We start from the raw sequence: 22,272 nt of genomic DNA on the forward strand, positions 1-22,272 counted from the left end.
TCCAGGGCAACCAGAACAACCAGAACAGTGAGTTCAGTGGGAAGTGGAGTGAGGGGCCTTGAAGGGCATGGTCAGGATCCCCTCAAGTCCATGACTCCTCCTCTAGAACCTGCCTGGCAGGATCCCCTACACTGAGACAAATTGCATTGGTATCTTGGTTGTCTGCAAATGGTCTAAGTAACAGATTTCTTTTCTGGAGTTGGAATTAAAGAAACAATTTAAAATGTAATGTAATTGGTAGTTGTGTTTTTGGGCACGTCGCTTAACCTGTCAGAGGCTCAGCTTCCTGAAATGGGAATAATTATGTCTACCCCATGGGGCCCTCTGTGACCTCCGCCAGGTCACTCAGTGATTGTTGGAAGCCTTCCTCACTAGACTGAGGGCCTGAGGGAGGGTGGGTCTAACTCACTTGTGTACTTCTGGATCTTGTGACCGGGCTTGGCATGGAATGAGGGGTTCTGGGAGGCCTTCATGGAAGAGGATGCCCCAGAGTTGGGCCCAGGGGACAAGCTGGATTTGAGGAACAGGGAAAGGCTGCAGAGGTGTGGACACACCCAGGATCTGGAAAGTGGCGGATTTGCAAGCAAAGACTGAAGCAGGGAGGTCGTAGCAATAACAATAATGAGAGCGCTCTCTTACTGGTCCTTGCCGTGTGTCAGACACGGTTCTAAATGCTTTATATACACTGATTTATCCCTTCAGTAACCTATGAGGTAGATACTGTTATTCCCATTTCACAAATGAGCAAACTGAGGCACAGCGGGATTAAGAATCTTGTCCAAGATCACACAGCTAGCAAGTGTTGGATCCTGGATTTAAGAGGCACTGTGGCTTCAGAGTCCAAGAGGCAATGAAAGCAGAGAAACGGGAGGGCCTTGAACACTAGGCTGAGAGGTCCATCCACTCTTTATCCTATCGGCTATTGGAGCCACGGAAGGCTTATGAGGGGGGCAGTGATAAGCGGTGAACAGTATGCCCAGGAAAGCTGAAGGTGGCCACTCCTCTTTCTTGCAGAAACCATCCACAGAGCAGCCCCTGTATAGCAGCAGCCTGTGGGGCCCGGTGGTTGACGGCTGTGACTGTGTAGCTGAGAGCCTGTGGCTGCCGCAACTACATGTAGGAGACTGGCTGGTATTTGAGAATATGGGCGCCTACACAGTGGGCACGGGCTCCCTCTTTGGAGGGACCCAGGCCTGCCGCATCAACTATGCCATGTCCCGGATGGCCTGGTAAGGGGGCCCTGCTGGGAGATGGGGTGCAGGGAGGAGAAAGAGCAGGCTGCACGGTAGCAATGAGGTAAAACTGAGAATTGAGACCCTGCTTCTGTGAGATCCAATTTGACAGGCAGCTCTTGGCTGCTGATCTCAAGCGAGGGCTATGCTTGGCAGTGGGCTGTGGCCATGAATGAGGCTGAGCTTCCCTCAAGGAGCTCCAAGCCTGGGGGAGACACAGAGAAGCAGACAGGACTCTTGAAAATTCTGTGCTGGGTGGAGAGGGCAGGCTGCGGAAGCTTAGATTCCTCCCTGGGGCCCAGATCCACCTTTCCGAAGAAGGAAAGCCTGGGAGATGAGTGGGAGTTAGGCAGCAGGAGGCAGAAAGGGGTTCCAGGAAAGGGAACAGGGAGCGAGCATTCTGCCTTCATGAAAGTGCAAGATGGTCGTGGCTGGGGAAGGAGCAGGGCTGGATCTGAGAAGGGCCTTAGAGGCTAAGTGAGGGACTTTGAGCAGCAAGGAGAAGCAGGACTGACCTGAAGCAGGGGAGTGACATGGCCTGACTTGGGTTTTACAAAGACCCCTCTGGCTGTGTGGATTGAGGGAGGACAAGCATGGTGAATGCAGGCAAAGCTGACCAGGCGAGTGGCTGCTCTGTGACCCAGGAAAGACACGTGCTCACTCAGCCTCTGCCCTCCCATCCAGAAAATGCGCCGGACCCTGGCCCTGCTTGCCTCGCCAGGCCAGCGCTGGGACCTAGTGAGACAAGAAGCGGAACAAGATGGGAGGAAAGTTGAGTTCATTGAGCAATTCCAGCAGGACTTATGATTATTTCCTTTTAACCACTCAAAACTCTGTGGGATCAGTGTTACCACAAACAGGTCACTTGTCTGAGGTCACACAGCTGGTCTGGGGCCGGGGAGCTGGCTGCAGAGGGCAGGAGCGGCCATCCTCTCCACTGAGGGAAGTGCTTACTATGTGCCAGCAGTACTGCTGGGGGCCCCAGGCACTAAGTCCCTGCCCTGCTGCAGTTGAATGTCACAGAAGCAGATGTTGAACCCTATTGTTATCAAGAACCTTGTGCTATGGGATTCAGCAAAGTCTTCCCTGAGGTTCAGTCACTGAAGTTGAGACCTGAAGATGGAGGAGAAATTAGTGAGGGTTGATGACACAGGCCCAGGACATGTGTGAACATGAAAGATGCCCGGGCCGGGGTGACAGCACCCAGGAGAGGATGGGCGAGGATGGAGAGGCCAGCCAGGGCCAGGTCTCTTGGGGCCTGAGAGTGCAGGGAAGCTGCTGGCAACTCAGGAGCAGGGATTTGCTGTTTGGAAAGAGCCCTGGACCAGAATGTCTGGAGGAGGCAGGAGCAGATCAGGGAGACCGCATTTCCAGCTAGAGATGGTGGTGGCAGTGGGAACGGAGATAGCTGTGTACCTGTGAGGATGTTCAGGAGCTGGGCTCTGTGGGGATCAGCTGGGGGTGGGGAAAAGATTCCTGACTTGTGGCTAATCAGATGGTGGAGCTGTGTATCAACACAGGTAGGGAGGAGGAGAAACAGTTTGTGGGATTTTTGAATGGGGAGGGAGATGATTTTTTTTTTTTTTTTCAAGTTCCAAGCTTAGAGTATAAAGAATGTGGGAGTTGAGTGGAATCCTAGTTGTACTACCTTGGGCAGGTCACTTCTCTGTCTCAACTTCTGCCTGATCAGTAAAATGGGGATGATAATGCTGCCCTTACAGGGTTTTGGGGGGAGGATTAAAATAGATAATGTAAGTTAAGTGCCTGGCACATAGTATGTGCTCAATAAACGTGGGTTCCTTTTCTTGTTGGGCGGAGGTGGGGAGTTGGGCTACAAGGGTTGGGGAAGAGTGGTCAGCAGGCCTTTCCCTGCCTTAGGCTGGGCTCTGGTGCTCAAGTGAGACCTCCATACACAATAGGGCCAGGTCTTCCAGTGCAGAGCCATCAGGAGTCCCAGACAGTGGGTCCCATGCTGGTGGCCTTTAGTGCCCCTCTCTCTCCCACAGGGAAGCACTGCGAGAGCAGCTACTGCCTGCAGAACGGGATGAGGATGCTGAGAGTGTGTGCAAGCCTCTGTCCTGTGGCTGGGAGATCACAGACACCTTGTGCGTGGCCCCTGTCTTCACCCCGGCAAGCATCATGTGAGCGGGCTCCATTCGCCTGGGACAACCCCAGCAGGGCCACCAAGATGCCTCTGGGAGAGGTGGGAAAGGTAGCAAGCAGGGCACCCTCTGGCCAGGACTCTGGTGCTCACTCTGCTGCCCCCACCCTCCACCCGTAGTGTTTCTGCCCTGTACATAAGACCAGTCTTACACTCGCTGTAGTTCAAGTATGCAACATAAATCCTGTTCCTTCCAGCTGTGTCCGCCTCCTATGCAGCGCAATGGGCCTGGTCAGCCTGGTGAGGGGTGTTCTTGGGATCTCTCTTGGTCTCCTTCCCACCTTTGTAAATATGAAGCAAATAAATATTTAGGTTTTCTAATACTGCAGTGGAATCCAGCAGTTCAATTCAGCCTGGACTAGGCCAGCAGCAAGACTTCCCACCCTGCACTGAGGACCCCTGGCCTCTGCCTCAGTCCTGATCTGGCTGCAGGACAAGCATCTCCTGCTGGCACCGGCTTCTCTGACTCATCTTTCTCCTCACCACAGGCCTCCATGCCTGGTGGCAGGAGGAAGGGTGAGCTGTCAGGGGCTGAGGTGGGGTCAGAGTTGCTTCCCTTCAGCCCTGGACCTCAGCTTGTAACTGAGAGGAGCCTCTGTGTGAACCTAACACCCAGTCTACAGCCTCACCCAAAGTGGGAGCATTGGAGTATTTGACACAGCTTTGGAAATTCATACCAGACAAAGATAAAGAGCAACGAGATGGGTTTAGAGGAGACCCTGCACCCTCACTCTCCTTGCAGGTCTGCAAGGCAATCAGAGTAATGCCATACGGGGTGGCTGGTTTTGGTAACTGAGACAGTAACTGTTAGAACAGGGTTGGCCACAGATATTGCCACATCCTCAGGCTAGAAGTTTTTTTGTCAGGACGAAGGCTCCTTCGCACTGCAAGGGTCTCAGGCTAAGCAAAGGAGTTCAGGTTTTAGAGTTCCCCCAGCTGAAACAGGCGATCCAAAGGACTCTCCTTCTGCATTAAAACAAACTGAGATTCTGACTCATATACTTTACCATTCACCTTTCAAAGGATAAAATTTGGTGGATTTTAGTAGAGTTGTAATCTCATTCTAGACACATTCATCACCTCAAAAAGAAACCCATCAACAGTCGCTCCCTGTTTTCCCCTTCCCTAAGCCCCTGGCAACCACTAATCTACTTTCTGTCTCTGTGGATCATGAAAGGTAATTCCTTGAGCACCTGTTGGCCACTTACGTGGACATGCTATGTGGTAGACAAGGTAATGCAGAGATGAGTTGAGGCCTCAAGGAACTCATGCTGCAGCGCACTCATAGCAGGCCTTGAAGACCAGAACCAGGAATTTGAACTTCATTCTGCAGCCAGGAGGGAGCCCTGTTGCTTCTGGAGCGGAAGCATGCCAGAGGTTTTGAGAAGACAACTGAAAGGGTATTCCAAATGGGCAGAGGGAGGAGACCCAGGGGGCTCCCAGCCTGGCTAAGGAGGGGCTGGCTAGGGAGCCCGACATGCGTCCGAGGGACACAAGTTGTCATTTCTATTCACTGCTACTCAGGAGGAGGATGGTGGCTCTGTGGGTCAGTGTCATCCCTCCCCTTGGAAACCCACCTGCCCAAGTGAGCTCATTCCAGCTGTAAAAGGACCACAGGGGACGCAAAAGGATGGCAGTTCCCACTCAACTCTTTGCTCCATTTTAAACACCCTTCCTAGCACCTGTGGAGTGAGCAGCTAAGCCCAAATAAATTCAACCAGAAAAATTATCCACTACAGCCTCCTAGCAGTCAAGAGGACTTTTCACGAAAAATGAATCCTGCCTCGTCCATCTTCTGCTGAAAACCCTTCAGTTGACTCCCATTGTGATGCCAATAAAAGCTAAATTGCCTGAGATCTCTGCCCACCTCTCCAGTCTTATCTCATGCTACTTTTTCCTCACTGTGCTCCAGCCTATGGCCTCTTCTCAGTTCCTCACCCTTAACCAGCTCTTTCCTGCCCCAGACCTTTGCCCTGGCTGCTTCCTCTGCCTAAATAGCTCTTCTTCCAGCTTCTCCATGGTTGACTCATTCTCATCATAAAGGCCACAGCCTAAATGTCATCTTCTTAGAAGATCTTCTCTGAACGCCCCATTCAAAGTGGTTCCCCACCTATTTATAGGGAGTTACATTGAACAGGCATTAGATTCTTAAGACAATATTTAAAGCAAGAAACACACTGTCAGTAGTATCACTAAAAATCCCTTAGAAACCTATCACTCTTCCTGTTCCTCTAACATGCCAGGCACATTCCTTATAACCCCAAATATCCTCATGATCTCTTCCCCTCACCCTTTCAAGTCTTTGCTCAAGTGTCACCACAGTCAGGCTTTGCCGACCACTCTCTTTAAAACTGTAACTGTCCCACTCCCATCCCAGCACTCCTAACTCCCTTGGTAGCCTTAACTCCCCCTCCCAATAGGTCACCGTTTGACATAATTTTATTTAGAATTATGCTCCTAAGGGCAGAAATTTGTTTTGTTCTGTGTCCGCAGTGCCTAGAACACTGCCTTACACACCGACATTCAATAAATAACCGCTGGCTGGATCTTTCAGGTCTCAGCTAGTGTCTCTCCCTTTTCTATTGGCTAGGTATTCATCACTTCTCTGAGCTTTCATAGCATTCTGCAATTACCCACATCAAAGGACTGTTGATCACAGTGTATTATAATTTTTCTATCTACTTGTCTTCCTGCAAATCTGTTAATTCCAAAAGACATGGAGTTTCTCCGACTTGCCTGGGTTTGTGCTTGGCACAAAGTAAGTGTTTATTGTCTTGAATAAACTAGTCTTGGAGGGTGTGGGGAGGGGGTACCCCTGAATCCCGAGGGGTGGGTATGTGGCCCCTTCTCAGCTCCTGAACAGCAGCCCAGATAGATCCTGCGGAAGGCAGACCACTGACTGAAAGGGGCTTGTGGTCCCTTCAGCCCACCTCAGGATTACACCTAGGAAGAGCACAGATCCACATAATCGTGAGCCTTAGGTGGGGAGGTATCGAGGATGTCTCAAACTTTTTCTGCTCTTCCACGCAGCTGGGTGACCCTGACCTAGGAATGCCATGTAAAATACAGGACGCATGTATGTGCCGTGAAGTATTTGGGATATTCTTAAACGATTGCTATTTACCTGAAATTCAACGTTAATGGTTCGTCCTTTTATTTGCTAAATCTGGCAACCCTACCTACCCTGCAAGTCCCTGTCTCTCTCCAGGTTTCACGTTCCCCATTTGTGGACTAGAAATATTTCTGAGACTTGCCTCAGGGACTGCTCAGGCGGAGCAAAACCCCGCAAGGGGCCGTCCTTCCACTCCCAGAAGTGGTGTGCAGGCGCGCTGGCCTTACTGAGTGAATATGAGCAGGCCCCTTCCTCTAGAACCTCAGTTATCTCATTTGACCATTCGAGAAGTTCTCAATTACGGGTTCCCGGAACCTTGATCACTGGACTTCCAGCCGCCGGAACCCTCCCTTAGACTCCGCGGCGGAGGATTTCCGGTAACGTGATGTCATTTCCGTGTCTGAGTGTTTCCCGGGTTTGAACCACAAGCTCTCGCGCCCTCTGCCGGCCAGGAGGCGGGTTTGACTTTACCAAACGGAAAAAAAGGCCGCGGAATCCGTTGTTGAGAGACCGAGATGCAGGTCCCAGTCTCCACCACCGGAAAACCGAACCTTCGCCGAGGACAGGACTCCCACGAGAAAGGGGTCGGCCCACAAAGCAGGTAGCATGGGAAGGAGGAGAGGCTTCCCGGGGCAGAAAGGCCCGATGTAACACCGGAAGTCGGCTGCTTGCCCACCAGCTACTTCTACTTCTTTTTAACACAGCAGGAGGATCCCGGATTAAAAGGACAGTTGTGCGTTTCTACGATGTCTTGTCTCAAGTGTCCCCCTCATCCATCCATATCGTATCCGAGAGCGGACACCTGATGAGTTCACGCAGAAAATCAGGGTCTTTGAACAAATTCTTGACTTAGAGGCCAGGATGTGTTACATTTTAAAATAGATTATTTGCTCTGTGCCCTGCCCTGCCCTGCCCTTGCCCTTCACTCAGATTCTTTCACTTAATACACACGAGTCTGTGAAGGGGATTTTAAGACACAGATTCCAACCCCTCCCTTCCTGTGGTGGAATCTTGCGTTTCCTGCTGCAAGACTGTGCCACAGTTTCTGCATTTGTAAAATGGAATAATAGTACCTAACTCGTACTATTATTCCAAGGATTAAATAAATTGACGTGTTTAGAGAGGATGGAACAGCCTCTGACACATGCTACCCATAGTAACCACTTAAATTATTTCTATTTACAAATTAGGAAACAGGCTTAACGATGAAGGAACTTAACCTAGAACAGATAGTAAACAGTGGAGGCAATTTGCTTTTTTGGTTGCCACAAGGAAAGGTGAAAATATTGGAAATAGGGTGGTGGGAAGGAGATGTAGAGAATGACAGCAATGATGGTTGGGGTGTTGCTTCTGCCTCCTAAGCATCTCTTGACTTCACGTGCTTCTCTGTATCCCTGCTGCCACTGGTGAACTCCATCATCATCATCTCTCATTTTCTGTTTGGATTGCTCCAGCTACTCCTAACTGATCTTCCCAACTCTAGTCTCAACTCTCGTCCAGTCCATTCTTTAAGTGAAAGTCAGAGTGACCTAACTAAAATGAATTTTTCATCATGTTACTTCTGGAGTGAGTCTCTTCATAATGAAGCCATGACTTTTTAGCTAAGGCCTCCACAGCCCTGAGTGTCTAAACCTGAGCTGTCCATTATGTTCACCACAAGCTCGTGTGGCTATGGAGCACTTGAAATGTGGCTAGTATAATTTGAGATGTGCTGTAAGTGTAAAATACACACCAGACTTCAAAGATATAGCCCAAAGAGAAGAATGTAAAATATCACATTAACAATTTTAAAATATTGATTATATTCTGAAATGATAATATTTTGAATGTGTTGGGTGAAATAAAAATATTATTAAAATTAATTTCACCCATTTCTTTTTACAGTTTAATATGTGGCTACTTCACTACTAAGCCCCTGGCTGGTTTGGCTCAGTGGATTGAGCGTCGGCCTGCGAGCTAAGTGTCGCTGGTTCAATCTTCCAGTCAGGGCACATCAGAGAAGGAAAACTCTGACTCCAAAAAACCTCCGCTGCCTTGCGGCATACCTCTTCAGGGGAAAGGCTAAGGGAGTAAACCCCGACAGAAAATCCGGAGCCGGAGTCCCTAAGGCGGTTTGACGTTGTAGTCAACACCGGCAACTCCTGCGGCGCACCTGAAGCCAAGCTGTATTGACTCCGTCTTTCCCTTGGACCCTTCAGCTGCGAAGAGAGGGGGGGGGTCTGCTGCATGGGCAACAGCAGACCCTCCATATCACCCTGCCCAGGCTCTGTAGCTTCAGCTTCACTGGAGAGGACACTCCAGCGTCATCGCAAGATGTCGATTCAACACGGGAGGAGACAGATACCGCGTCACTCCCGAGTCGGATTGCACAGCCATTCTTGGCGGTGCAGATAGACTCTTAAGAAGCTACACCATCGTCTCTCGAGACGGACGGCTGCCGACGACGACGACTTCACTACTAGAAATGTAAATTTATATATGGCTCACATTATGCTTAAATTGGACCATGCTGACTAAATCCGTATACTCTGCCAGCTTCATCTCCATTCTCTTAATTTTTTTTTTTTTTTTTTTTTACATTAAAAGTAACAGAAACTGACTTTGAAGGAAAATGAAAATTAGAAGTTTGGGGGACTGATTGCAAGGGCCTTCAGAGTCAAAGAAATTGTTGGTTAATCAATCTGAGGGGCCTAAGCGGCAGAGGTTCACAGACACAAACGTGACTCAGCTCTGTGTCTGGGCCTTACATTCCACATTTCAAATTCCTAGGAAGAGAGAATCTGATCAGGTCAGTTTAAATCAAGCATGTCTACTCCTGGATCAGTCCTCTATGGATATGGGAAGAAGAACTCATTGTGAGCTGCCTACTGCATATTTCCCACTGTTCCTCTGGCTACTATGATCCTAAAAGGCAATATAAACTCTGTAACCTCCAGGTGTCAGCAAACTTTTTCTGTCAAGGGCAAGATAGTAAATATTTTTATGCTTTGAAAGCCATAGAATTTCTGTCAAAAGTATTCCACTCTGTTGTGTAGAGCAAAAGCTGCCAGAGACAATATATAAGTGAATATAGTGACTTATGTATTGACATGCCTATGTTTCAATAAAACTTTATTTATAAAATTAGGAATTCGACCAGAGTTTGCCAGCCCCTGTACTGTACTTTCTGTTCTCTCTGACTGGACTATCTTCCCCACCTTCCTTCTAGTAAGCTCCTAGTCCTCTTTCAGGTCTTGGTTTAGATGCCACTTCTTGAAAGCTTGCCTCAACCCTCCTCTCCTGGCTGTTTAATGGCCTCTTTATGTTGCCCAGACTTCTGTACCCCATTCAAGTGCTTCTCATACTCTGTTGTCATTGTTCTGTTCCAACAACCACATTACTAGCTTGGTCTCATTTGTTATAAACCCAGCACCTGGCATGCCTGGTTCATGGTACATACTTGGGTATGATTTGATGAATGGAAGAAGCCATGAACCTGTGGCTGGCAGACAGAGCAGATGACCTGAGATCTTAGGGGCAGTGGTGAGGATTCTAGGCTTTTGTAATAGCTGTGTGAGGCCCACTTTCTCACTGTGTTGCCCTTTTGAATCCCAGAGCCCAGGCAGTAGATAATGGAGAAGAGAGACTCCAGGCTGGACAGGGGTCCAGGGCCCCGGCAGCTTCCATGTCAGCCACGCTTTGCCTGCTGGGGGCTTAGGGCTATGTTCTCCACGAGAACATGTGCTAAGCTGAAACTCCATGACCTCAGGAATGCACAGGTAATATGAGTGTTTTAAGATATGAGAAGTGGAAAATTCTAAGGACTGTTAAGTCCTGGATGATGTGATAAGCCATGCCTCAACTGGGGTAAAACCAGAAGTACTCTCATCCAGTTCCTGGAGGGGGATGTCTTGCTTCTTTGTAAGGTTCCCTGTGGAGGCCCCACCAGGCTGAGAGGTGGTGGGCCCAGGGAGGTGGGGGGGCAGTGTGTGGCCAAGGACAGCCTTTGTCCACAGTCACTCAGGGCCACAGGTACAGGGGTGCAGAATGGGCTACCTTGACCCAAGGGGTTGATGAGTTAACATCCAACAGAACCTGGATAAGGGTACAGGGGACTCTGAGGTCACACATGTGGTTGTGGCCTCTGTGAGGCTTTATCCGGCTCAGCACACCATCTTTTGTTGTCTCAGGAGAGTAAGGAGAGTTTCTCCTTTTGACTTGGGGCTTACGTATCACACCTTTGGCTAATACAGATGCAACAGGGCTTTTCTCCAGTACTGTGCACAAGGACACTAAGTAAAATAGAAATGGAACTCTCTGTTCTTGTGGTCCTTGAGTGGCTTACCTGGGCCCCTCATTGGAATAGAGGTCTGGGGCTGGTGACCCGAGACCACCGACGGCATGTCTTCCATAAGATGTAGCTGATGACCAGCAGAGTGGATGAGGAGAGCAGGGTTGGAATGATGATCGCTGGAGCCTGCAAGCCACCCACATCTGGCAAAGGGATGAAGGCGTCAGGGCAGGGGTAGAGGACTGCTTCCCTTGGGCAGGCTGTCCTTGTCCTTAGCAGCCACGGCTCACACAACATTGGGGTCGCAGGACTGGAGGCAGCATGGTGCAGGGCAAGACCATGCTTCGGGGCAAAGATGGCCTTGGGCAAGTGACCAATAGTTCTTTCCCCACAGGGTTTGGCACTCAGGAGGTGACATGGGAGAGAAGTGATATTAGTAACACTAGGTGCTTTGCAAGCCTTGTCTTATCCCATCTGACAAGCTGCCACTGCTATTATTATTTATCAGAGGAAGAAGCTGCAAAACAGAGCCTGGTTTGTCTGAGGTTAGAAACTAAGGGACAGGATTTGAACCCATGTCTGCATGCTGCCAACCTTCATGCTATCCATGTACTTCCCAACAAGTATGTCCTAAACACTCACCATTGGCCAGGCATGTGGCTCAGACCAGTAAGACAATACCTGGCACGTGATAGTTCTTCAATAAATCTTTGATAAAGGAATAAACAGAGAGACCTATAAAGGACTGTTCAATGAAAAGGAGGCCAGTCTTGTTTGCGGGGGGGCGGGGGTGCGCAGAGGACAGAACTAGAACCAGTGGGGACACAAGGGGACCCATATAAAGGAAGAACTAGTCCAGTAGTGGACTGGGCTGGGCTCCCTGTCACCAGACATGTTTACCCAGGGATACTGTGGGAGACAGCAAGAATCAAATTCTAAGGGTTCTGCTCCTGCTGGGAACTATGTGGGGGCTTCTTGTTCTACAGAACCGCCAGCTTGCTGTGTTTGTCCTCGCTGAAGAAGGGGAAGCAGGCTGAGTAATCCAGCTCTGAAACAGTCCCCAGTGCTCCTAGGAGAATTCACTGGGTCCTCGCTTCTGCCCTCTCTCACTTTTCGCATCTTTCACTCTACCCCATGCTTCGGCCTTACCAGCCTTTCAGCCTTCTCTCTGGACTCCCTGCCTCCAGCCTTGCCCTGCCATATGCAAATATGGCTGTACCACATTCTGTCCTTGAAACCCTGTCATGGCTCCCCATTGCCCTCAATGGCTCACAGCATGGCATGACCTGGTCCTGCTTTTCTCTCCAGCTTCATCGCTCTGCCCCCCTGCTTCACATTCAACCCTCAGCCATATGCCCTCATTTCTAGCCTTTATCCCGTGCACATGCTACTCCCTCTTCCTGAAACACTTCGTCCAGCTCTTACCCACCCTGCAGGTCTCATCTTCAGCAGCATCTCCTCCAGCTGGCCTCTCTTCTCCGAGTCCCTGTGCCTTCCCTCTTGTCGTAGCCTTGCCCGCAGCACATGTGCTGTGGCTGCCTGGTTACTGTCAGCTGCTTGATAGAGACCTGGGAGCATCTGTCCATTGCTTATCTGAGTAAGTGATTTGTTGAGTAAGTGATTCAATGAGAGAGTAAGGGAGTGCAGAGCACAGTGGGGCTGTCTTGGAGAAGACTGAAGAAGAAGGGGGATTCCTCAAAATAAAAACAGAGGCATGGTTCATGGACAGCCTGACAGCTGTCAGAGAAGAGGGTGAGGGGGAACTGGATGAATGAAGGTGAAGGGATCAGCCAAAGAACACATATGCATGACCCATAGACACAGACAACTGTATGGTGATGGCCAGGGGGGAGGGAGGGTGGGGGTGGGGGATGGGGACATCTGTAAGTGTCAACAATAAAAATAAAGTTAAAAGATAAATACAGGTCATGGCTAAAAAAAAAAACCCAAAGGGCGGGGGTTGTCCCTTTGGCCCAGCCCTCCCTCCCCACTTACAGGTAATGTCAACACTTCTCTGGACTGAGCTGAGGGGGCAGGTGGACCCAGGCTGGGCTGAACAAACACAGCCTTTCCCACTTGAATGCCCCACTTTTATTCAGTTCTGGGCTCTTGAATGCAGCTCAGGGGCTGTTTCTGGTTCCTGAGCTTCTGTCTTTGAGAACTAGACAGTGTTGCTCTGCCGTGAACTTGCTGTGTGACCTTGAGGAACTCGCCTCCCTTCTCTGCCCTCAGTTTCTCCAGCTGTGGCGAGGGAAGGGTGATGCCTGCACATGTCACAGAGCGCGATGGGGTGGGTGGGTGGGAGCATGGACTTGGGAGTCACAGCCCTGGGGTAAAGTCTGAGCTCTCCCACTAACCTGGAAAATCATCTTAACTCTCCAGACTTAGTGTTCTCATCTGGAAAATGGGGATAAAAGTAGTACCTCCTCTCAGACTTGTGAGGCCTAAATGAGATGATAGCTAATAATAATCATCATGTTAATAATTCCTCAAACAGGGCCTGGTGCACAATTAAGTTCAACAAAACAAGGTGTGCAGGGACTTCGAGAGGAAAGAGAACATTTGAAAACAGGTTCAAATTGGGCTACAGAATTCCTGAGCTTGGGAAGGTGCCTTATGAACCACCTGGTATTGAGACCCTCCACAGTGGAGAAAGGTCTTGCCCAAGATTAAACTTAATTCCACACTATTTGACGAGTAAATTCTTGGGGGCAGAGCACTGGCTTAGACCGAGAAGTTGGGTATTTGCTTTGGGAACTAGCAAACTTTCAAGTAGCTCAGCCTCCTCACGGCCACCCCTGGTTCCTACCTGTCCCAGTTCCTTCCTCAGTGCCACCAGTATGAGGGAAAGCTGGCTGAAGAGCTGGCTGAAGTACAAGGGCAAGTGGCATTCTCCACCCCCTGACTTGAGTCACTAAGCCCTCCCTTGCCTCACAGTGAAGACCACCTAAGCTCCCCACACCTCTCCCATTCTGGGGCTTGGGTTGGCAGTAGGGTCAGAGGAGCCCAGGGTTCAGAAAAGTAGCGGAAGAAACGGCCAGGTGTCTACTTACTGCACCGGTGGGCAGCGGTGAAGTTGCAGGGGGCTTGTGTGCCCATCGGTGGCGTGTTGGGGTCTCAGCTCAGGAGGAGTCAAGGCGGCAGGTGCTCAAGGAGTTCCCTTTATGAAAGGGAGGGGGCAGAGCAAGGCCATACCCTGGAGCAACAAATTCCAGTCAACTGTTGCAGCAGGCTCTCTACTCAGGATGGGAGTCAGGACATGCAGGCTTCTAGGGGGGCCCTGGGGTCAAACATCACGTATTATACTAAACTGATGCCATAGAAGATATTTAACAACATGGGAAAATGTCCACAATGTGTTATTAAGTGGCAAAATGTTAACAAATGGAACAAGAGTGGATTGTGTTTCGATATTTGTAGCTAAACATACTCACATGGAAAAAAAAAAAAAAAAGGCTATAAACCTTCCCACCAAATAAATCGCTAGCAGTGGTTATCTCTGAACAGTGGCTGGTGGATAATTTATCCTTAGTGTGTCTCAATTGTGTTTTCCAAATTTTCTACAATGAGCATGTTGTAAAAAAAGGAATTTACTTAGGAAAGCAACCCATTTAAAATCTTTTGAGCAACAATTCCTTTTGTAGAAGGTTATTCCACAGAACACGTAGAAAAATGATAAGTGATCATATTTTTGTAAAAGGAAATTCCGGTTATGTCTGTGCATAAGCAAACGTGCCCAGAAGGACCTGTGCCAGGCTGTTAACAGCTGTTGACTTCTGGGAGCCAAATGAGGGGACTCTTAGCTTAATGGCCTTATATTTATTTGAATTTTTAAAACAATGAGCGTAAGTTATTTTATAACTTTAAGAAAAGGCAAACAAAAGGGGAGAAAATTGGAACTATTGTAACAATATAATCAATAAAATACATTAAAAAAAGAAAAAAGGCAAACAGTCAAACAACTTTCTGACCGTTTGCCGACTCCCTGGTTCTCTCTGTGCAAAATCTGGCTGGGGTGGTCAGTGGGCTTACCCTAGGCGCTCAGCAGCCATCCCAGCATCTTAGGGAGGAGCTGTCTCTGGTCTCGAAGGATCTTCCCAACTTGGAGACAGGGTGGTTTCATGATTTCAGTTTTGACACCAGCCAGTAAGCATTTTCTGGGTCCCTTTCTGTACCCAGCGGGCAGAGCCGGGGCATGATCCCCGCCTCAACATGCTCACATTCTAGAGGCAGTGGGAGTCCCAATGTGCTGCAGGGGCCCAGGGCATTGAGTTCTGCTGAACTGGAATGACTGGGACAGCTTCGCCTTGTGTGGGATGCGAAGGAAGAGTATGATTTCAACAGAAGGAAAAGGAGGGCAAGGGCATTTGGGGGTGCTGGTGGCGAGTATTACAAAAACAGGGTTGTTAAGGACCAAAATATGTTTAACACTCTCTGTCTGGGATTCTAATAGTCTTCTTTTTAAAAAATCCCCACCCAAGGACATACTTACTGATTTTAGAGAGAGGGGAAGGGAGGGAGAGAGGGAGAGAAACAACAATGTGAGAGAGAAGCATAAATTAGCTGCCTCTAGTACACACCCTGACTGGGGACTGAATCAGCAACCTAGGCATGTGCCCTGACCGGAAATCAAACCCACGGCCTTTTGGTTTATGGGACAAAGCCCCAACCCATTGACACACACCAGCCAGGGCAGGATCCTAATATTCTTGAATGATCTGATTCTAAAATAATGTGAAGTCTTTTCTGCCTCCACAGGAAGCCCCTGGAAACAGAAAGGCTGTGTTGTGTTGCCATTGGACTGTGTTGGGGTGTTGATGAGGGGGAGTGAGGGCTGAAGGCTAGGCCAAGAGTAGGACTTGGATAGGCTCGGTCCACGGAGCCACTATCATTTCTAGCTGGGTCTGTGCCCACACAGGAAGAGCTGCTGTAGTGCTGCCTGTGTGGAGTCAGAAGAAATCCCCTCTCCCTTCCTATCCCCCCTATAATGTTTCCCACACTTGCTTGGTGTGGTACCTGAAATCCCACCACTAGTCCTTCTTCTGAAGTGGTTCCTATTATAAGTGCTCATAGGTCAGGGAGGGGGTGGCAGTTCAAACCATAAACCAGTCACCCTGAGGAACACTGGAGGGAACGTTTTGAGGCAGGGATGGAGGGGGGCATTTCAGGAGTGTGACAGAGGAAGAGGGAGGGGATAGGGGCTGCTGCTGGGTAAACTCCATGAGGCTGGCTCAAGCTAGAACCTTAGGACTGTGGTTGCCCCATAGCCCAGGGTCACCCATCCTTCTTGTTGAACCAGTGAGGAGTGGATACCCATAAGGGCGCCATCCAGGGTCATTGGAGAGTCAGGGGTGGAGCTGGGACCCACCCAGGTTTAGAGAGGTTCGCCCAGGCCTAGACCCACAGCCCCACCTCTGTGAGGCGCACACACCCTCAGCCAGTCTCTGCTTTTTCTGGGACCTCCCAGGGCTCTGATCTGCATCTCCTCCCAGGGGCAGAAACAGAGATGCTGGGCCCCACGTCCCTGTTCCTGTTTGCAATCTAGCAGTTTGGTGAAGGCGGGGCTTCTTCTACCTCAGGTTTGCAAGGGGGCAGGTGAGGAAGAGGGCCCAGGGAGTGAGGGGGCAAAAGCCCCTTCTCTGGGAAAAAGATTTCAAAAACCCCCAAACCACTCCAAGTCCCAGGGCTGGAATCAGGTGCCATGGAATCAGGGGACCCCTTGGGGCCACAGTTCCCTGTGCCCTCACTTACCTGTGACTCCCGTGGCTCCAGCAGCCGCCATGGTGGCTTTGTCCCTGCTGTGGCTGGTGCTGGCTCTGGACTCTGTTGCCAGCAAAGGAGCTACCAGGTGTGGGCAGGCACCGGCGGGTTCTGTCCTGGAGGAGGGGCTATTGGGGTCCAGGCCAATTCTCCCTTCTCCTTGGGGGTGAGGATGGAGGGAGGCACCCAGCTCTTGGTGCCTGGGGCTGGAGGGGCCCTGGCCACTCCCCTTTTCCTTCTGCTCACACTCCAGGTTCCCAGGGGGTGGGAGGAGGCACCAGAACCCACAGGGAGGGGGATCAGGGGGGGAAAGGCGGCCGAGATTAAAGGCTGCATGAAAAGGGTGGATGGCTGGGAGTTGGGAGACCTGGGTCGGGCCTGGCTATGTGCCACAGGCTGGTGTCTTCCCATCTGGGTCTTCGTTTTCTTATCTGTGAAATGACAGAGGTGAGACCTGGGGCCCCTCAGCAGCCATCCTGGAGGCTGTGATGCTGACCTGTATGCTCAGCTGGTCTGTCTCTGTCTTAGAACTTCCCAGCTCTGTGACCTTTGAGCTGCAGCCCTCGCTGACTTTCTTAGACATGAGGGTCCTTCTCCTCTGAGCACCTCCCTCCTCAGCCCTGCCCCTGCCCACTTCCAATTGCCCCTCTGTGTTGCCTTTGGTTTCCTGGGCAGGTGCCATCTCCATTGGCCATTCTCCTCCTCCTGTGTGCTCACTGGGAACCAGGAAACCTGGGTTCTGGCCTCAGCTCTGCCATGTGCTGTATGACCTTGAGCTAGAAGCCAACCCTCTCTGGGCCTCAGAGTTAGGCTGGAAGGTCCACCAAGCTCCTCTAGCATTCAGACTCGAACACAGCCAGGCCCACAGTTTTGGGGAGCTCATAAGGACCTGAGACTTACGCCTCTGGTTGCAGCTTTGAAAGGCTCTCCCTTGTCATGATATTGGAGTAGGAAGCCCCTGAGCCTCTGGTCCAAAGGGTCAATTCTTCCGCTACTTCGCCTAATTCCTAGGGTGAGTGGAGAGCATTTTGTGATAGTAAGAAATCTAAGAGAACTGTCAAAATTTTGAAATAAGATAGAAGACTGTGCTTCATCTAGGGTAAAAAACCCACAGATGTTCATCCAGGTAAACAAAGAAAAATGAGCACATTTCAAAATAAAAGTATTTCCTCTCCTCCTGCTATTATTTTGGAGGTTGTGCCTCCCGCCCGCATCCTCCACACCCCTGTTCCCCACTCTTTCTGCTCTGCTTCCCATCTCTCCCTCTTCCTTTATGTGGTTCAGGATTCCCAGGGAATTGGGGAGAATCATGAGTGTCCCAGAGTAAGAAGAAATAACCTTGCTGTGATGGGCACCTTGGCCAGCACCCACCCCTCCATATCCTGCCCCCCACCTCACCCCCAGCCCCCTGCATTTAAGCCTGTATATGGTCCTTTGCAACTGACCTCCTGCTGGCGCTTTTGGGGACAGTGAACAGAGCCTGGACCCAGTCAGGAGGGAAGGAAGCTGGGAATGCTGCTCAGGTATGAGCAGTCAGCCTCCCGGGATGATCTCTCTGGCAGGAGGGAAGGCTGGTCCCCAGATTGCCTGAGCCAAGCTCTGTGCTGCCAAGAGACCTTATCTCTGTTGTTTTCTGTTCCTGCTGCCACCCTAGAGAGAAGGATCCAGAGCACATGGCCTTGTTAGGTGCTGAGCAGGCCAAGTCCCGAGACTAATATCAGACTTACAGAATCCTGAACCATCAGAGTCAGGACCTTGGCTATCAGTTAACTATACCTCTCCCCAGTAGACATGGGAAAACTGAGCCCGGGGAGAGAGGGGACCTGCTCAGCTTCACGTGGTGTTTTCACGAGCCCACCCCTGACCCTGGGAGACACATGAGGCCTGGCTCACAATTGCACAGTTCCACAATGGTGTGAAGCCTGGGTTAAGCTCCGCTTTGAATCCCAGGGGTATAACAGTTCTGGGGGCTGCTCCCTGTCACTGAAGCAGTCCTCAAAGCTGAGAAGCATGTCCAGGGAGGTCCAGTGGAGTTTGGCTTTAGCTTTGGATGGGCCTGGGTCTGATTTCTAGCTTTCCTGAAAACTGGCTGTGTGTCTCCTGGGAAGTAACATTTCTCCACTCAGACACTGAGATGATACCAACTTCATGGGCTTGCCTTAAAAAGTACCAGTGCTTAAAAAAATATTTTATTTATTTATTTTTAGAGGGGAAGGGAGGGAGGAAGAGAGGGAAACATTGATAGGCATGCCCCCAACCACCGGGAACCTGGCCCACAACCCAGGCATGTGCCCTGACTGCAAATTGAACCGCAACCTTTCAGTCCATAGGCCAGCACTCAATCCACTGAACCACACTGGCTAAGACAGAAAGTACCAGCGCTTTGCCTGCTGACCACAGACAGGGATCTGAATGGGGTTACTGTAGTTCTAGCCATTGCTCTGGGTAAGATCTTTGCTGATCCCTCCTTCCTTCCCAAGGTCAGGCTGCCTTTGCCCCTTTGTATAGGCAAGTCATGTCTTCTTTCTTAACCTCATTTTTTCTACTTCTGTAAAATGGGCATAATACTATCTACCCAATAGGGTGCTTTGTGGATTACCCATGCTAATGTATGTAGACTGCCTTACACACAATAGGTAGCCTTTTTGTTTGTCAAAATGAATAAAATTGACCACTAAGATCCTGTAACTTTAATTTAATACAAATTCATCATAACTCACAAAATGGGCAACATTTAAAATAAAAATACTGCTGGGAGTGGCCCAGATTTCGGTAGATGAAGGGGTGGGGTGAGACTGAGGATTTCTCCTGCCCAAGGGAGGCCCCCCGTGGGCAGCAGTTGTGAAGTAAGAGCCCCCCCAAGTTCAGCTGGTCTGGCTTCTTTGGGATGGATTTAGTCAGAGATTCCAAGTTCGGAATCTAGGCCCCAGGACTAGAAAGAAAAGCCAAGGTTGGAGAGACATTTCAGTTTGGTCCTGCAGGTCCATCCTTTGGGCTCCTGACCCTGGACAGGGACAGAGCCATGAGCAGGAAACCTGGAGGCTCTGCTGCTTCAAAGCCAAGGCCTGGAGGTAGACTCCAGTGGCAAAAACCATGGATGGGCTAGTTCAACATCCATTTTAACTTCCTTCTAGTGGGTCTTTTTGTATGGCTGAGGCTGGAAAAAAGAACACTATATTTCCCAGACTCCCTTGCAGCCAAGGTTCTGGATCTGATTTACAATTCGGCAAACAGAATCCCTCACAGAGTCCCGGATTTGGGAACTGAATTGAGTGAGAGAGAGGCAGGCCTCAGGACATCCATCTGCAGACGTGAACAGTAGCAGAGGGAGCACAATTCTGTAGTCAGCAGCTTCCTGAAGGAGTGGCTTCCTGCACACAGAAGCAGTGTTCCCGTCCAGGAGAGACATGATGAATCTGGCAGAGGGGAGCTGTTCCTGGAAATTCAGCAAAGAGTCTGCTCCTCCAGCCCTTCCAATGATTTTGCAAAGCCATCAGGGACCCAGTAATAAATCCTGTCTAATTAAACTGCTAAAGCAGCTCTTGTTTCCTACAACGGGATCTTCACGGAGATGGATGCCAAGCCTGATGAGCGGTCCCAGCCAACAGCCTATTCCAGTTCTCAGATCCTGATGGGAACAGCTGCTGCCCACAGCCTCCCCCACACCCTAGCCTGGTCGCAGAGGTCTGGTTGGACCCCTGTCCAAGCCTCGTCATCCGGTGATGCTTGTCCTGTGGCTGCCTTTAGGCTCCTGGGCTCTACCTCAGCCTTGAGGTGTGCTATCATCTTGTCCTTAAACCTGCAGGAAGGAAGGTGGTGGCACAATAACTGTTAACACATGGGCTCAACTACTGGGTGCCTTCCATAGGTCACAGCTCCATCTCTACCTGCAGAGAAGTGGGAAAAGCAGAAACCATAAAGCTCTTGGTCTGGAGGTGGAAGGAGAGGGTGGTTCTCAGGCCACACTAGGTCCAGGTTACTGCTTGTGTCCACCATAGGCTGGGATCAAAGGTAAAATGGCCCATCACTAGCTTGGTCAGAGGGGTCGGAGTATCTTTCAAGCTGCCAACTGCTGGCAACAATGCCCTGACATATCCTGAGGTCAGGGCATGTGGGCAGGAGGGAGACATAGGGAGACAGTCCCCTGCCCCCGAGAAATGGGGGTGGGGGGTGGGCAGGGGCTGCCCTGAGAACCCATGTCACATTCTTGGACTCAAAGTACATCCCCATCGAAGTCAGAGCTACAGAACATCAATGCTAGAGGAGGGTTTAGGAATCACAGAGCACAACCTCCAAGTCACAGACAAGGGAGGCTGAAGGGTAAATACCCGGCCTGCGATCTCAGGCTGGCCGAGCTGGGTCAGAGTCAGGCCTCCGGTCTCCCGAGCAGGGCTCCGGCTGGTGGCCCTGGCCGTGGTGCTTGCTGTATTAGATGCGGACGGTGTTGATCCTCAAGGGCTGCACGTTCTTGCCATTGGCGTGGCTCTGCCCGGGGCTGAAGTAGGAGCAGAGCTTGCCAGGGAACTTCTCACGGAAGGTGTAGAGCCAGGACATGTCGTCGGCGTTGTAGAAGATGAGCAGGCCTTGGTCGTAGTCCAGGAAGACGCCCACCTTGTCAAGCTTGTCCCGGACATTGAGCCGCGTCCAGGGCTCCGTGCAGGCGCTGTACTGGTTGCCGTCATGCATGACGATGCAGTAGAAACCGCGGCTGGGCTGGATCTGGATGCTGCCCTTGCGGCTTGCGGCCTCGTGTGCCAGCCCGATCACCCACTGGGTCTTCTCTGCCACCACCACCTCCCAATAGTGGACGCCACCACTGAAGGCCTCGGAGCCCAGCACAGACACCTCCACGTCAAAGCGCTTTGGCGAGTCCTGCAGGGGCTGTGGGTGCAAGTTGCCATAGGCCACGATGGTGCAGTCGTCTGACAGAATGAGGCGCTGGTGGGCGGTGCCCGGGTCCAGGGTCAGAGCAGCTGGCACTGCAGGGATGGAGGAGGGAGACATAAGTAGAGAGAAGACTGTGGACCATTCTGGTTGGTCCCCAGGAGGCTGTGTGATGCTGAATACAAGCCTCTCTGGGCCTCAGCTTCCTTTTCTGTGAAATGCAAGAGTGAAGGCTAAGGTCCTTCCAGATTTCAACTTGGCTCAGGAAGCAGGAGCCATGGCTGCTTGTTCACTGCTGATGCCTGGGGCAAGGCATAGAGTGGGCACTTCACAAAATAAACCAGAATGAGGCCCAACACGAGAGGATTTCAGAGCTGGGAGGGAACTTAAAGGTTATTCAAGGGCTAGATAATCCCCTTAGGGGGTAGTTTGGAAATTTGTGGGGTGGTGTTTGGATTGTCTCAAAGATGGGATAAAGGGATGTTCAGTGCCCTGAATGAAATGCACAGGACAGTCCTAGGGCACCCCACCAATTTTCAAATGTTCCACCAGACATACTTCTTACACAGTTATAATATATACTGAGTATTTTGGAATGCAATGAGGAAAGACTAAATTTGTTTTGTTTGGAACTTCACTGACAACTGCTCACATTTTTGGAAACTACATCTCTGAGAACAACACAATTGACTGATATAACCTACCAGTTTCAGCTGCATTTGAGGCAGAATGGTGACTACTTCATTATGTTTTCTAGTGTGGATGTCATTGAATATCTACATAATGACATACACAATATTTTATTATATACCATTTCTTTCTAGTCAGAGTATATATATGAGTATATATGTAT

General features: G+C 50.4%; 2 protein-coding genes and 1 long non-coding RNA gene across 5 annotated transcripts in view; 1 reads left to right on the forward strand and 2 right to left on the reverse strand.

Moving 5' to 3' along the window:
• AZIN2 (antizyme inhibitor 2) overlaps positions 1 to 3,716 on the forward strand; it is a 24,431-nt gene extending 20,715 nt beyond the window's left edge. For both annotated transcript variants that reach the window (XM_090269054.1, XM_090269055.1), the window contains 2 exons: positions 1,015 to 1,229; positions 3,239 to 3,716. In XM_090269054.1, the coding sequence (XP_090125180.1) occupies positions 1,015 to 1,229; positions 3,239 to 3,377 (354 nt within the window). In that variant the 3' untranslated portion in view covers positions 3,378 to 3,716. The remainder of the gene's footprint in view (positions 1 to 1,014; positions 1,230 to 3,238) is intronic.
• On the reverse strand, positions 645 to 13,967 carry LOC150014558 (uncharacterized). The gene is made up of 4 exons (XR_016509658.1): positions 13,829 to 13,967; positions 10,830 to 10,978; positions 3,546 to 3,674; positions 645 to 1,967 (listed from the first exon to the last, which is right to left on the reverse strand). It is a non-coding gene; the product is annotated as an uncharacterized LOC150014558 (long non-coding RNA).
• A 4,744-nt stretch (positions 13,968 to 18,711) lies between these two features.
• Positions 18,712 to 22,272, reverse strand: part of TRIM62 (tripartite motif containing 62) — a 28,658-nt gene continuing 25,097 nt past the window's right edge. For both annotated transcript variants that reach the window (XM_090271534.1, XM_090271535.1), the window contains exon 6: positions 18,712 to 21,514. In XM_090271534.1, the coding sequence (XP_090127660.1) occupies positions 20,964 to 21,514 (551 nt within the window). In that variant the 3' untranslated portion in view covers positions 18,712 to 20,963. The remainder of the gene's footprint in view (positions 21,515 to 22,272) is intronic.

This window comes from Furipterus horrens, unplaced genomic scaffold (genome assembly GCF_987537825.1).
Source record: "Furipterus horrens unplaced genomic scaffold, mFurHor1.1.pri manual_scaffold_3, whole genome shotgun sequence".
In the NCBI taxonomy this organism is placed as follows: domain Eukaryota; kingdom Metazoa; phylum Chordata; class Mammalia; order Chiroptera; family Furipteridae; genus Furipterus; species Furipterus horrens.